The following is a 16325-nucleotide window of genomic DNA, read 5'->3' as shown; positions in this document are numbered from 1 at the left end:
TTCTGCTTGGTTCTGCTGGTCAGGTGGCCTGTAGCAGACCCCTACTGTTTCCCCATAGCAGTTTCCTATGATTTGGTTCACATCAAACTCAATCTGACTTTCAAAACATGTTCAGGCATGAAGACTGAATTTCACAGGCATCTGTGGTCCCTCTGTTCTCTTCACTTCTTTGATGTTCATATCTTGTGACCTGAACCCCAGCGTATGAAATATTTAGCAAAAAGTGTCAGTTAACTATTGATATCTGACTATGCTAGCTAAACTGGATTGCTGCTATTAAGTCTTCTCCCTGATTAAATTTTTGTGGGTTGGAAAATGTATTTCACTCAGCAGTTTCAGCAACATAGTTTACTAGTGAACTTGACAGAGTAGGGTTAGTGCTTGGACCTGATGATATCATGGGTCTTTTCCAACCTGAATGGTTCCATGATTCTATGATTCCTCATCGTAGGAACCCAGAACTCCCCTGCAATTAGACTTCTTCTAATAACTTTAGTTTCTGATCTTAAGCAGTTACATAGTATCACCACACACTGTTACATAAAGACACTTCATCCTTTCAAACGTTGGTACCATACATAATTTGGTCTGCCTTTTAGTTAAATGAGTCCTGTTTAATGGCACCAGTTTTGTCTGTATAATACTACTAGAAAATACAAACTGTATTTCTTTGAGAAGTAGAATGCATACATTTTAAAGCATTTATTACATGGACAGCTTTCTCTTCACTTGCCAGCCTACATTTAAAAATTTGAGAAGTCTTTATACATTCCTTCAGATCACAGTGCTGGAACTGCAAGGAGAGGAACCAATCTGTTGCAAGGACCTCTAACTGCTGTCAGGAGCTTTGGAAAACCCAGGGCTATGGTCTTCATAGTATTAGTATGTTGTAAAGGGAAGGAGAACTATGTTGCCTTGTGTCTTGTGCAGCAAGTAAAACCCACTACTAAAGAGGGCCCTGGACAAGCTGGAGAGGTGGGCCCAGGTGAACCTCATGAGGTTCAACAAGAGCAAATTCAGGGTTCTGCACCTGGGCTGGAACAATCCTTGCCATCAACAGACTGGGGGATGAGGTGATAGAAAACAACCCTGTGGAAAAGGACTTGGGAGTGCTGATAGACAAGAAGCTGAACATGAGCAGACTGTGTGCTTGTGGCCTAGAAGGCAAATTGCATCCTGGGCTGCATCCAAAGATGTGCTGCCAGCAGATCAAGAGAGGTGATTCTGCTACTTTGCTCTGGTGAGACTTAACCTGGAGTACCTGGAGCATCTGGGTCTGGAGCCCTAATTATAGGAAGGACGTGGAGCTGATGGAGTAGGTCCAGAGAATGGCCATGAAAATGACCAGGGGGTTGGAGCACTTCTGCTACAAGGACAGCTGAGGGAGCTGGGGTTGTTCAGTCTAGAGAAGAGGAGGCTCTGGGGAGACCTAATAGCAGCCTTCCAATACCTGAAGGGGGCCTCCAAGAAGGACGGAGAGAGACTGTAGTAATAGTACAAGGGGCAATGGCTTCAAACTAGAGAAGAGGAGGTTTAGATTGGATGTTATGAACAAGTTCTTTACCATGAGGGTAGTGGAATACTTGAACAGGTTGCTTGGGGATGAGGCTGGGGCCCCGTTCCTGGAGATATTCAAAGTGAGGCTCAACAGGGCAGCCAGGTCTAGTTGAGGATGCCCCTGCTTACTGCAGGGCAGGGTGGACTAGATGGTCTTTCAACCCAGGCCATTCTATGATTCTATGAATCTGTGATTCTATGATTCTATCTAGGAAAACCAGGTATAGAAATAGGAAATAGAATTATACAAAGTTCTGTGGCTCTGCTGCATCATCATTGTGTCAAGAGAGCCCTCCTTTGTCTCAGTAGCGGGTAAATGCAACCTCTGACTTGTGAACAGGAAGATGAAGAAAAAGGACCTGGCCCTATTACACCTGCACTACCTGGTTTATTTCTCCAGACCTCTGATCTCCAGGTCCCACCTGCTTTGCTGCACCTTCATAATGAAGAGTTATAAGCCTTGAGAGGCTGAGCCGAGGATGAAGTGAAACAGAGCACGCTTGCAGAGCTCCTTCTGAGCAGAGAGTTGGTCTAAGCTGAGATGGTGGAGATGCAAGACTTGCTAAACCAGGAAAGCCCGTTCTGTGATAATCTAAAATATTAGTATCAGTGCCAGATGCCTATTTGACATTGTATTATTCAACACAAAATTCAGTGACTACTTTTTTTATCATGTCATCCTAACTACTGAAAATACTGTTCTCAGTTGAAGAGTAAGTGAATATCGAATAAATATGAAACGGAAGTATTTAGGAAAAATTAAAGATTTAAATAAAAAGACTTAGCAATATTTTTTTAGTGGTTGTCACAAAAACATCTTGACAAAGCATCTTCATATCTGTGTCTGAGAAGGCAATGTTCAGACTTGGGTTTGTTATAATCAGTATGTATGAGGTATCAGGAGGCAAACCTTTCTAGTCAGCTTTCTCTAAACAAGTATCATTGTATTCTAGCTACTCTCTTGCATTCACTTTTATTTTTAAAGGCGACCCTGCCCTCCAGTTAAACTGGCTACCACTGTTTCCAAGGTATTGGGGTCCAAAACATTTTTTCAGTCATGATATAGAAATGCAAAAAAAATTGTGTTATCACCTTTGTACCTAGTTTTCTCTCTTAAGCACTCAGTGCTGCTGGTGCTGGTATAGAGATGAAGAAAATGAAAAGCAGCTGTCACATTTCTTGTTCTCTATTGCCTCTGCTACAATGGGTCCTTTCCTCTGGCCCCTGAAGGAAATAACTTGATTTTCCATAGATTATGCCTCACTGCCCAGAGTCATTCCCTTATCTAAAAAGCCCCCCCAAACTGCCAGTAAATTAAATAAATAATCTCCACTTCATGCATTTTCTCTGTCCTTGTTGAACAATCCCTTTTCAGACATTTTTAGCCACTCACTATCTAGTTTCAAGGCTCACCCAGAAAGATGTTCATCCTCTATGAAAAGGAGACAAGGGTTTATATGAGCAGGTGTCTTTTCCCACGTGCCTAGTATAACATTCATCTGGACCAAAAACCCAATGCATAATGCAATCAAAGTCAGGTTAGAAGGAGACTGGAATGGAACTGATGGACACTATTATTTTAATACCCCATAATGGGTAGTGGAGGGGAACAGAGAAAAAGAAGAGCAAGCACACTTTTTCTTAAACAAAAAAAATGAAAAATGCTTCTGTATTTGACAGTTTGACAGTAAACTGAAGGCTTAATTTAAAAGCTCACTGTAGCATCATATACCACATAAATATACATTTACTCAAGAGGCAACTAAAGTATTTCACTGACCTAAGAAAAATTTAACTGGGACTGAAGTGGCAAAATCCAGTTCTTACCCTCAGGTCTTGGCTGGTGACAGAATAAACTCACAGGTGTTGCTGTGGATTCTGAGACCATGAACTTTAATGTACTCTTTTCTTAATCCACTACCTCTACTAGGTACGTACAAAAGGGAGAAAATTTCCAATAGACAAAAGCAAGTTTAATGTAATACAGAGTAGTAGTTTTCTGAAGGACTAAGGCATACCTTTTTCATCATCAAGATGGATGCGTTACATGTAGAATGAGTATGGGCTCATATTGATGGGCATGAACATGCATGAGAGGTATGTAATCTGTATGACAGGTATGAACAATCAGTGGTGTTATCCATTAAGAAAATTTTCAGTGTGCTTGCTTTTAATATACTTATTAGTCTTATCTGGTTTATTTTGCATAAATGTCACTTACTTCTTCAGCACATCAAGAATTAGAGATGTTCTTTAGATATTAGTTACAGTGTCTAATGTTAACTTGGGTAATGTGAGACCTTTCTTCATTGTCCTCTTTGCTCCCTTCTCAAGATACTTCTGTGAGCTTCAACCCACTTAAGTTTTAAATATGTTATATATAGCAATTTTATTTGGAAGTGCCTTACTGCATAAGAAACACTTAGAAACAAAAAAACTAGAAAGTAGTGTAATCTTACAAAGGAATCCTGAAGCCTCAACATCTCCACAATGTTGTCTTCTTAACAACTCCACAGCTGCTTTAAGTTGATTCAGATAAGTAGCTCAAGGCTGGCCTTGAGGATCCTGGTGACCTCAGCACACTATGACACATCCCCCACATCCTTCTCATCTCTCCACTTAATGGCTGTTAACAGCACAGCAGGGGTACAGGCTCCCCATCTTCTTGGAATAAGCAATCAGGACACTGTCATTCTTGTAGACCTGAGATTAACATATTTTCTAAGTACTGGGCTGATCTTGCTTTGCATGGAAGGTTGCACTCTTCTGCATGCAGACAGGCTTCCCTGCTCGGACACCTCTCTGACGGGGTGTCCCGCCATGAGGTCTGCATGTTCATGTCCATTAGAGTAACAGGGCAATTTGCTGCTCTCTGAGCATGGCTTTTCAGCTGCTCACCTTCATATAATTTACATCCTCAATTCTCCAACTGACCCAAACTGAACCAGCCAAGCTGTTTCAACTCCTGGACCATGCCCTCCACGGGTAAGAGACTTCTCCAGAGCAGTGGGTATTTGTGGCACATACCTCCGGTCTGCAACTGTTTCTGCAAAATGCTAATCGTGAGCCTTGGGGGCTAAATATTCCCCGGCTGTTCTGGGTGAAAGAATGGAGGTTGCAGATTTGCCTGAATACTTTCCTTCCAACTCTTCTTTATCCCATTTTAGTCCTCTGGTGTTTGCAATCAGAATCCCCACCTCAGAGAAGCTCCTGCCTTCACACATTTCTATGATGCGCACAGGAAAGTGCCACCAGGCATCACGCCCCCTAACTCTCTCTCTCATGCCTAAGGTACTGTCCTCCTCATTTACCTGCTCCTGTGCCTTAATTCTGGTTTACCGTATATGCCATAGACAGATCGTCTGAAGGCCCACTTACAAGTTCCCAGTGCAGTCAGTGCTCCCCAAGCCCGTATGCAGCCCCCAGGTTCTCCTGCAGCTAGCCTGCAGCCCCCAGATAGCATCTAAACATGTCCCCTCCTGCCTTTGTGCAGCCTCCCCCCATCGCCCAGACAGTGTCCTCCACGCAACCACCTCCAGCCTCTGGGCAGTGCTCCCATCCCTGCAGTGTCACACCCTTCAGCGCTTCTGCAGCACGCATACACACAAACACAGACACGCACATAGACACAAAGCTTTCCACAGGCCCCTCTGAAACACCAACCCAGCTCTTCGCCGCCGCTGCGCAGCCCCACAGCCCTCAGCCTCCACAGCGCCCCGGGGCGGCGGGGCCTCCCGCTGCCCCGGCCTGGAGAAGCGAGCACCGCTCGGCGGGGAGGGGCGGCCCGCCGGCAGTGGGAGCCCGGCGCAGCCGCGGGGGCTCCCCGCCTGGCAGCGGCCACAGTTAACGGCGGGGCCAGCGGGCATATGACAGCCGTGGGGCACGGGCCGGCCCGGTGAAGAGCTGCACGGGGGGGGACGCATCAGGTGAGGGAAGAGACGTGAGGTGCTCGCGGCAGCTCCGCGCCCAGCCCCGGCTGCACGCATGTTTTTGTCGGTGGGGGTGGCTCGGCCTCTTAGCCTGTGCCCTCCGCCGCCGGCCCGGGCGGGGAGAGGGTGAGTCGGCGGGTACCGGCCTCCGTGTCAGAGCGGGGAGGCGGGGAAGGAGAAGAAAAAGCAAAACAAACCCTCTTGTGGTGAAGTTACTTCGTTGTTACTCACCTCGCCGACGAGCCTGCCGCGGAGATGTGGACGCAGCGCTGTCTGGGAGGACGGGACAGACGCCCGCCCGGGAAATTTGTCATCCCGCTGATGAATAAGCGGAGATAGGTAGCCGCAGGAGGTGGCTGCGGAGCGAGGAGCCTGCCCGCCGGACATCCCTCTGGCCGCGGGAGCACGGTGCAGCAGCGCGGAGGGCAGCGCGGGCGGCGTAAGCAGCGCGGAGGGTAGCGCGCGAGCTGTGTGAGCAGCGCTCAGGGCAGCGCAGGCGGTGTGGGCAGCGCGGGAAGTGCGGAGGACAGCATGGGAGGGAGCGCGGGTTCGGCCTGGCGTGCTGACCAGCGTGGTACGCGGCCCACGGGGCTGCCCAGCGGAGGCCCTGGCCCCCGATGCCGAGTAGTGTCTTGTCCGGGATTTGCCGTCATCCAGACAGTTATCCTTGTGGGCAAAAAACTCAGACATGTCGTGCCCACTGAGGTGACAGCTCTGCCTCGTCTGCAGACTTGCGTGTTAGTAACGCCAGTCTCTTAAATGTAATAGACTTGAAATTCACGGCTTTCAGCAGGTCTCCTGAGACCTTGGCTGGTTTTTGGCCCTGATTGAAGATGCTAATACTTTAGCTGAGAGGTCTGTGGGATGAGCCAGAAGTGTAGTAAGGGTGGTGGTATCTGTCTCTCGAGCTGTCTGCCCAACAGCATGTGGTGGTTGCCTGCGCTGCCCCACAAGTGGCAGTCAGCGAGAGGGCACCAGGGCAGGGCAGGTCCTGTACCTCTGCCCTGCATTCCCACCTGCTTGCATGGGAACACTGTTGGTAGTTTCCCATGTCGTGTGTGCACCGAAGCTCTCACCATTGCTGACACGGCAATGTTAGCAATTGTACTTGCAGTCCTGAAAAGTCCAAAGTCATTACAAAGCTATCAGGGCAGTGGTGTGTCAAAGAGGCACACAAGTCAGAGTTTGCAAGAGCCTTTGATTACTGGATCAGGATGCAGTGGCTACAGACAGAAAGCATGCCTCTGACTCTGGTAGTCAGCATTGGCAGATTTGTGTGGGGTTTTTCAAGCATCTGAAGTTTGTTGCTAGCCCTTAGGAGAATAATGTTGCTCTTGGAAAGCTCATGCTTAGTTACAGGAACCACTTGCAGCGGCATGCTTGAATAGTTATGATACTAATAGGAAAAAAGCTTAGGAGATCATACTTACCATAATAAAAACCTGAGATGTTTTTTTCTGACAGAGTACTAAAAATGCCTTCTCCCAAATACACTAGGATATACATCATCCTGTCCACTGATAACAGCTACCCTTTTGATGGCAGTTGCAGCACTATCAGTGATTGTGCTCTGCTCTGTGTTTGTACAGCCGCTCACACAAAGGCATTCCTTTCTGTGACTAATCTTCCTAGGAATTATAGTGATGCAAGTAATAACTAATTAGTATATTTCATTACACTAGCTCTGAGAAACTCAGTTGTGTTTGGGGGCTGGTTGTCTCAGTGCTGTAGAGGACCTCATTTAGTTTTTGTTTGCCTGGAACACTGATACTGTATCAAGAAAGCATTCTGTTGATGTTGAGAACTAGAAGCTCTCAAATTGTGTGAACCCTTTTTGTAGTTTTCCTTTGTTGATCACCTTATCCTGAGAAAAATGTGTTATTTTCAGAGCATTGATGCTTGGAATGAAGTCTCCTGTGGTAATCCTAGAGTACAATTGTCAAGAAATGGATGCAAATAACCAAAACAGTGGATGCTAATGCAAGATACTTATTATTCTCAGTAGTGAGTGACTTTTGAGATGCTGGCTGGCATGAATGGTGTGGAAAAAATTCTCTGTGATTTGAGTGTAAAGCTTATTTTGTGGTTTCAGTTCTGAAGCCACATAATCTTCCTTTATTGCAGTGGTATATGGATCGTTCCAAGCCTATTTTCAGTCTCTCAGCTACCTCTTTTTTTTTTCCTAGTCAAATCTCTGTTTGGTTTTCCTTTCCAAAGGACACAAGGACTAGCTAAATGTTCATTTCTGTAAGACACTGAGTAGTCAGTGAGGCTGACTATAGCTTCTCTTGGCCATCCTTTCCCCCTCTCCATCACAGTTCTTGAGTCCATTCAGATTGACTCATCAGGAGTGTGATATCAGGGGAGGCAGTGGCTTCTGCGTATTTCACCACGGTGTCACTGGCAGGTGATGCCCCAAATACCATGGCCACAGAAAGAGGGAAGGGTTGGGAAGGGGAGAGAAGAGCTTAAAGGGGAGGTAGTCTGTTTGGTTAGTCTTGTGGTAGCTCAGCCCTGGTAGGAAGCAAATATTTTCCTGGACTTGTGTCAAGGACATCATGGAGGGGAACGTGGAGAGAGGCTTGGCTACATCTGGTTGCAGTGTGGATGAGGGAAGGCACTTACAGTCTTGGGGTGCACAGTCCCAAGGGAAAGGGTTACAGTTAATGTTTGCTTTCAGCAGGGTATGGTAACTTGTAGAGGTGAGGTGTCCCTAGTGGAAGAACAGAAAGCAGGGGATGGTCTTCAGTCTTTTTCTTTGGTTTGGGATAGTGCTTGCTTCTCTCTGAGTGAAGTGCCACTGTCTAATAATTATTTCTGTGATAGTATGTGTGGATTCTGTTAATTACTTTTGTGATAGTGTTTGTGGATCCAATATGAGCTGGATTTATTACAATTCCTTAAACTGATCTCTGCAGTGGAGTAATTAATCTTTCAGTGAAGTTGAAATATATCTTACTTCTTATTTCCGTGGATGAAACAGTAAGCCAATTCTGATTATTTTTCAAAACCACGGGGTAAAAAGCAGACTATGTGGCATACTGTGCTGCAGGCATGGCTTTGTGAATTCTTCTTTTGTTTTGCTTTTTGAAGGATTAGTGTTTGAATTTTCCAGGGCTTCAGTTTGAATTTAAATTGTACTACATGGCTGTCTGAAAATGAATTTATGGATCATTGTTATGGATTTTGAGTAATTATATTGTTACGCTGTTTTTGATAGATGCAGAATCCTAAAGATTTCAGCTTAAAAAAAGATTTTTTAGAAGCAGTGGACATCATTGTATTTTCTTTAATGTCTGCATTATAACACTACTTACTGATGGAGAGAAGTGTTTCATTAAAAGGTGCCATGTGCTTATTTTCCTTTAGTAGAACAAAAGAATTTTTCAACACAGGCATTCAGTTTCATGATAGTATTCTTTCCTGTGTTTTGTGTGTGCTTTAATTTAGTACATTAATCTTCAATCCTACTGAGGATTTCTAAGCTTATTTCTAAGTAAGCTTTTGTATTTAGTGCTATATTCCTACAATTTCCAAGATCACTTCAGTTAGAAATGTATCATGCTTTTTTAGTATTACAGGTAGCTGTAACTGGGAACTATTCATAGATGTGATGTAAAAATCAGACTTTTAACATAATTCATGTGCAGTAGACATTTGGTTAGTTAATATATGCTTTAGCGCACCTCTAGGTAATCAGGTTTGAATCAGCTTGGCCACTCTGATATGAGAATGTCTTGATATTATGCTGAAAGTTGATTATAAACAAGTATGATTAGTCAATAGCCTCTATTTAGCAAGCAAATAATATTGAAAATAGCACAAGATAAAAACATTTTTTAAAAATGGAAAAGTTGTGCTCTCCAAGGTGCTTTAATATTTTTAAGAAAGGAAGCACTGATTTGCATGTTAATGTTAGACATTTTCACAGTAAAACCAGGAAGAAGAACACAGGAAGAAATTGTAGAGAAATTACTTAATTCTACTTTCATTAAAAAGTTTTTGTTTCAGGTAATTTTGTTCAAAATACAACTTTCTAGCAAGATGAAAGAAATGGTTAGGTGCAGAAGCCTTTCTTTAAGTGTAAAAATCCATCAGTAGCCCATGGTAAAATTGAGATGACTGTAGTGTAGAACACTGCTACTCACTGTGAGATATAATATTAATGGAGAAGAAAGGAACAGAAACCAACTTACTAACAACACAAATTGCACATTGATCTGGATTTTATAGGGCTGGTAGGCCTTGTATAAGCTATGTAGAAACACTCTTCTGTTGATTAAACTAAGGGTGCTTTTGTTGAATTAAGTTAATGCATTTTCCACGTATAATCTTTTCTTGATTATATTACTGTTTTTCTAATGTAGCTGAAACTGCAGACAAGAATTATAGCCAATAATTATTTTTATTTATAGCCAGTTTGTAGTAAAATGTTATATATCTTTGCCAGCAAAGCAACTGCCTTTGTTTCTATGTCCTTTTTTAAGGATCTAGTAATCTATGTTAGGGCAAGGTACATTCCGCTTTTAAAACAAACTCTGAGAATTTAAGAACAATCAGCTCTCCTTGTCCTTGGTTGCATTGGAGAGAGTGATTTGTGCTTCAGCCAGGCATGAAAATAATTAATATTGCATTTAATTGGTGTACTTTACAATTTTTATTCCCCTCATATAAAAACATAACAATGAAAAATAGCATGTAGAATAAATCTTTCATGACCATCTAAGTGTGGTGAGGGCATACCTCTTTTATTAATGTCAGCAGTTTCACCCTTGCCTTTGAAGACAGTATGATTAAGCCTTTCATTGTTAGTGGTCAGTGGTTGTTTTTGTTTGTTTTCTCTTTTTTACAGTTCACAGACAAAAATTGAGACATTGCAGAATTATAATATGCAAAGGGTTAAGTATGAAGGTTTTACATTACATTCAGTCATGGATATACTGGTTATAAACTTACTGGCTTCAGTGTTAAAAATCTCACGTACTGAAAGTGGAAGTTATAGTTCAGTGTTTTGCTTCAGCAAGATCAAAATTAAAACCTGAGAACACACTGAGAAAACCGTAACTTAAGCCATACTTTGGTTTTATTCCTGTTAACTTCACTTGTTTGTCTGAACAGGTTAATTAGGTACTGAGTCTATAGTTGAACAAACTAATTAAACATATGCTTAATGATAAACATATGAACTTGTGATGAATGCTTGAGTAAGTGCTGTTTAGCTGAGTTAGGGATGAAATTACCCAATCTTATCAGTAATTTGCACCGACAAGTACAGTTTTTGCCTATAAATCTTTTTTTTAATGTCAGGAAATTTATAGATCTAGTCAATTCTGTCTTGGAGTAGGTTGTGGCTGAGATGACCTCTCAAACTCCTTACGAGTTTTGTCTTCTAAGATTTAAATAACAGGAAAACGTAAGTGACAAAAAGTCAGTTAAAAAATTATTGGTATAATTTGGAAGATGTCCTTGAAAATTTGCTACTGTAGGATTACATTTAATTATGGCATATCTACAGGCTTACAGTAAACATCCACTTTTAAAATTACTATACTTATGTTTATTAATACTTCTGTGCTGTGCTTTCTTGCTATACTTTCTTATTGTGAAGTACCACAGAGTTGGATGGACCACAGAGGAATATCTATGGTGTTGCTGTTCCTTCTTAATTTTGTTGCATGCCCATCCTTTTAAACATGAACTGGTATCTCTTTCCTGTTTTGTCTATATCTAGATTACTGTGTGTGCTTTACAGCATCATTGTAATTAACGGACTGAGGAGATGGCAGAAAAAGGAGTGATGGCTATTTTCATCCCGTGACAACTTCCTGTCAGAATCTTTTCACTCTTGGCTGCCGCCTTGTACCTGATCAGCATTGCCTTAATTTCATGGCTGGTTTAGCTAATGTGAAGGCAATTGACCTTACTGCAGACTTCAGCTTCAGAAGAGGCAGATTTTCCTCTGTGTTAGAGCTCCCAAATTATTGTTTGGCTTTCTTCTTTTCCCCCAACAGAGTGTATAGTGCTTGTTCTTTTTTCTTGTAACAAGTAATCTCACAAAGTGAACAGTCATGTGCAGTCTTTTTTCATGTATTATTTACTACAGTATCAATTATCTTTATTATGTATTTTTTTTTTAAACAGGTGTATGATACACAATGGATTACTATGCCTTTGGATTGGTATCAGTTATAACTGTGGGTCTTTAAAAACACACTTTGATACATTAACTTCTCAAAAATGAATGAGAGATCATGCAGTATGAGTCACTGGACATCAAGTATTCCTCATGGACCTGGGATGATCAGTGGACAGCAGATCCCACCTATCAAGGTTCATGCGGGAGCACCCTGCCCATCTTCAAATAGCCTCACCCGAAGCCCAGATATTGGAAACTTGTCTGCCATCCTACACTTAAAGATGCCCCTTGGAGGAGGGGTAGCTCCTGAGAGCAACATGATTCACCTTCCTGCTTTAAGTCCTAAGAAACAAGTGTTTACAAATGGGAAGCCTTTATTGCAAGTCCCACAGCCCCCTGGACTGTCAGCCTCACCGTCTTTAAAGCCAAAAAAGCAAGGATTTGGAAATACTTTCTCCCCGTGCACAGGTGAAGGTAAGACTCCTTTTTCTATTGCTATTAGTAGACCTGCTTCTTCATCAATGTCACAATAGCCAAGTAGTACTTGTTTTAGTAGATTGGATCCAGTCTCTTCTGTACCACCATTTTACTGCAAAGGAAAGAGATACTGGGGGGGGGGGGGGGGGAGGAAAAGGTCCTCATACTTTCCACAGAAGTAATTAATTGCTTGATTATTTCCAGGGGCTTTGTTTTAAACAGCACTTTCTCAGAATTTGCAAATTGTCCTAAGTTTTTTTACAAACAGTGTTGTTTGGCTTTGCTTTTCTAACCTCACCTCTTGACTCAATAAATCCAGGTAGTCATTTTATCTTCTGTGGCACCAGAATTTTGTGAGTGCTGTCAGAAGTACTCCTTGGATGCATGGACACAGCTTTCCACCAGTGACTAACAGCTGCACACTGACAAAAGCAGCAGAAATGGAGTAATGTTTTCAGAGTTTTAGACTGGAGCATGTCTTGACCATAGATTTGCAATCTGGTTTTTGGAATAATGTTTTTTGCCGTAGAAAATAATGATGCATAAAAATTTGGAGGCTGGTCTTCTGTGGGTTAAGTGCTTGTGTATCAGAGATTTACCTATCTATGAGAAAATACTTGACTTTCCTGCTCTTGGGTCTTTGAAGTTAAAACGAAACTTCTAAATTTTCACTAAATCTTGACTCTGGTCATGCCAGAGATGGGGATCCCTTTTTGGTGGAGTTTTGGTATCATACTTTCAACACTGAATGTAAATAAATATGAGAATTTAATGTAGGGGATAGAATTAATTGTTTTAAAATACAAAGGAAAGCTTGGGTTGATATCTGAGTCCAAGTGCAGAAAAAGAGAGATTTCACATTTTATTCCAAGTGTGTTCTTCCCTTAGTTTTTCTGTTTTTCTTCACTGCTACCTCTTGAAACCTTAGAAAGTCCATCCCTCTTCAGCCAGGCTTGCAGGCCTCAGGCTAGTGTCATTTCACAACAAGTTGAAAGTTAATTGCATGCTCTGTTGCTCTGCTGAGTCAGACCAGTGGTAATGCATAAGCATATTCATTGAGCGACCTCTGAGATCACCCGTCTGGTGCTCACTTTGGAGATGGTGGTAGGTGCAATTCACTGCATATAGCTTTAAGCTTCTGCTACAGTGAAGAGAAGTGGACTTCTCAAATGAAGAGCTTTGGAAGAACTTCTCTCTAACTACAAGTAGGGCCTGATTCACGCTCTGTTCAAAATTACATACCTAAAACCAGAGAATACATGCTGAGATCTCTAAAATAGCCCCATGGAGTAGCTAACCCACCTGCAGTATGCGTTTCAGAGCAGCATCACAGGGTGAAGACAGCATCACCTAGTTTAATGTCCTTGGTTTGGAGATTTTGATCTGCTATGTCTGACTGCGCTATTCTTAGCCACTGTCACAGAATCACAAGATGTTGGAAGGGACCTCAGAAGATCAAGTCGAACCCAATTTCCATTTTTCTTTCTTGTCGTGATTAGCTCTCATATATAAAGTATTCCACTGTTTTGTGGGATGGTAAATAGAGAATTCTGCTGAAGGGTGGGCGTTGGGGAGGTTTATTTATAAACAGCACCAGTTAGACAAGATACGGTGGATTTCAGGTGTGATGGACTTCAGATTCTGTGTTTCTGTGCATCTGGATTAGTATCTTCTTGTGCTTTCAAATTGCTGTTATGGGCACAACTTGAAGAGATTGTGTACTGGGAACATACCCACTATGGAAGAGCTAAGTCTTACTCACTTGGTCGTGTCCAGATAATTTTCTAAGACTTTAAACTTTGCTATCCTGTATAAATAAGACTGCAAACCTTCTGAAACTACTCACGTACTTTATGCTTGTGCAGCTGTTTCATATTTTGTGCTTTTCTAGTTGCAGATAAATTGAAGGAAGTGTCTTTTGCTAGATACTTATTTTAGTAAGCCTTCTCCAGAAGGCAGCAGTTTTACTTTTACAGCTGTCTCAGCGTCGGTTCCTGAGGGAATTAGCTGATGTAGTTGCCAAGCCACTCTCCATATTTGAAAAGTCCTGGCAATCAGGTGAAGTCCCTGGGGACTGGAAGTAAGGAAACATCACACCCATTTTTAAAATGGGTTGAAAGGAGAACCCTGGGAACAATTGTCCTGTCAGTGTCACCTCCGTGCCTGGGAAGATCATGGAACAGATCCTCCTAGATGCCATGCTAAGGCACATGGAGGACAGGGAGGTGATTCAAACAGCCAGCATGGCTTTACTAAGGGCAAATCCTGCCTGACTTAGTGTCTTTCTATGATAAAGTAACTATGTCAGTAGATAAGGCACGACCTATGGATGTCATCTATCTGGATTTCTGCAAGGCTTTTGACACACTCCCCCCCAGCATGCTGCTTACAAAGTTGGAGAGATATGGATTTGAAAGTTGGACTGTTCAGTGAATAAGGAATTGGCTGGATGGTTGCATCCAGTGCTCAGTGGCTTGAAGTCCAAATGGAAAGCAGTGACAAGTGGTGTCCTGCAGGGGTCTGTACTGGGACCTGTACTGTTCAGTGTTTTTACCAACGATACAGACAGTGGGATTGAGTGCACCAACAGGAAGCTTGCAGATGACACCGAGCTTAGTGGTGCTGTCCATGTGCCAGAGGGCCCTGGACAAACTGGAGAGGTGAGCCCAGGTGAACCTTATGAGGTTCAACAAGAGCAAGTTCAGGGTTCTGCACCTGGGCTGGAACAATCCTTGCCATCAATACAGACTGGGGGATGACGTGATAGAAAACAACCCTGTGGAGAAGGACTGGGGACTGCTGATAGACAAGAAGCTGGACATGAGCAGACTGTGTGCTTGCAGCCCAGAAGGCAAATCACATCCTGGGCTGCATCAAAAGATGCGTTGCCAGCAGATCAAGAAAGGTGATTCTGCCACTTTGCTGTGGTGAGACCTTACCTGGAGCATCTGGGTCTGGAGCCCTCAATATAGGAAGGATGTGGAGCCGATGGAGTGGGTCCAGAGGATGCCATGAAAATGACCAGGGGGTTGGAGCACTTCTGCTATGGGTATAGGCTGAAGGAGCTGGGGTTTTTCAGCCTGGAGGAGGCTCCACAGAGACCTAATGGGAGCCTTGTAGTTCCTGAAGAGGGCCTACAAGAAGGATGGAGAGGGACTGTTTACAAAGACCTGTGGTGATAGGACAAGGGGCAATGGCTTCAGAATAGAGAAGAGCACATATAGATTGGATGTTAGAACAGATTCTTTACTATGAGGGTGGTGGAACACTGGAACAGGTTGCCTGGGGAGTTGGTTGAGGCCCCATTCCTGGAGATATTCAAAGTGAGGCTCAACAGGGTGGCCAGGTCTAGCTGATGATGCCCCTGCTTACTGTAGGGAGTGTGGACTAGGTCACCTTTGGAGGTCCCTTTCAGTCCAGACCATTCTATGATTCTGTGATTTTACAGAGATTTGCACTATTCAAAGGGTTTTGGTTTTGTTTAGGGTTTTTTAACAGTAAAACATATGAGATAGTAAAAGGAGCAAGATACTCAGTAACATTTTTGTTCACAGATTCACAAATTGCATCAGGTTGGAAGGGACTGTCAAAGGTCATCTTGTCCAACCCCCTGCAGTGAGTCGGGACACCTCCAACTAGATCAGGCAGCTCAGTGGCACATCAACTCTGATCCTGAATGTCTCCAGGGATGAGGCCTCAACCACATCCTTGGGCAACCTGTTCCAGTATTCTACCACTCGCATTATAAAGAACTTCCTCCTGATATTTAACATAAATCTACCCTGCTCTAGTTTCAAACCATTGCTTTTCATCCTATTGTTACAAGACCTTCCCTAGTCTTACTGTAGGTCCCTTTCAGGTATTGAAATGTAGCTGTAAGGTCTTCTACTTCTCCTTTCCAGGCTGAACATCCCCAGTTCTTTCAGCCTGTCTTCATAGGAGAGGTCCTCATCAACTTTGCAGCCCTCCTCTGAACCTGCTCCAGCAGCCTGTCTCTTTTATGTTGGGGGTGTGATAGCTGGACACAATACTACAGATGAGGTCTCTCCAGAGTGGAGCAGAGTGGCAGAATCATCTCTCTTGACCTGCTGGCCATGCTTCTTTTGATGCAGCCCAGGATGCCATTTGCCTTCTGGGCTGCAAGTGTGCATCATTGACTCACATCCATCTTCTTGTCCACCAATACCCCCAGTCCTTTTCTGCAGGGCTGTTCTCAATTTCATCAT

General features: G+C 43.2%; 1 protein-coding gene across 1 annotated transcript in view; it reads left to right on the top strand.

The window, feature by feature from the left end:
• The first annotated feature begins 11723 nt into the window (after nt 1–11723).
• Nucleotides 11724–16325, top strand: part of GLIS3 (GLIS family zinc finger 3) — a 174613-nt gene continuing 170011 nt past the window's right edge. Inside the window, exon 1 of the mRNA XM_054398070.1 lies at nt 11724–12096. Coding sequence (XP_054254045.1) covers nt 11724–12096 — 373 coding nt within the window. The remainder of the gene's footprint in view (nt 12097–16325) is intronic.

The sequence above is a fragment of the Indicator indicator genome, chromosome Z, assembly GCF_027791375.1.
Source record: "Indicator indicator isolate 239-I01 chromosome Z, UM_Iind_1.1, whole genome shotgun sequence".
Lineage (NCBI taxonomy): Eukaryota > Metazoa > Chordata > Aves > Piciformes > Indicatoridae > Indicator > Indicator indicator.
This window is presented reverse-complemented; position numbering and strand designations above follow the sequence as displayed.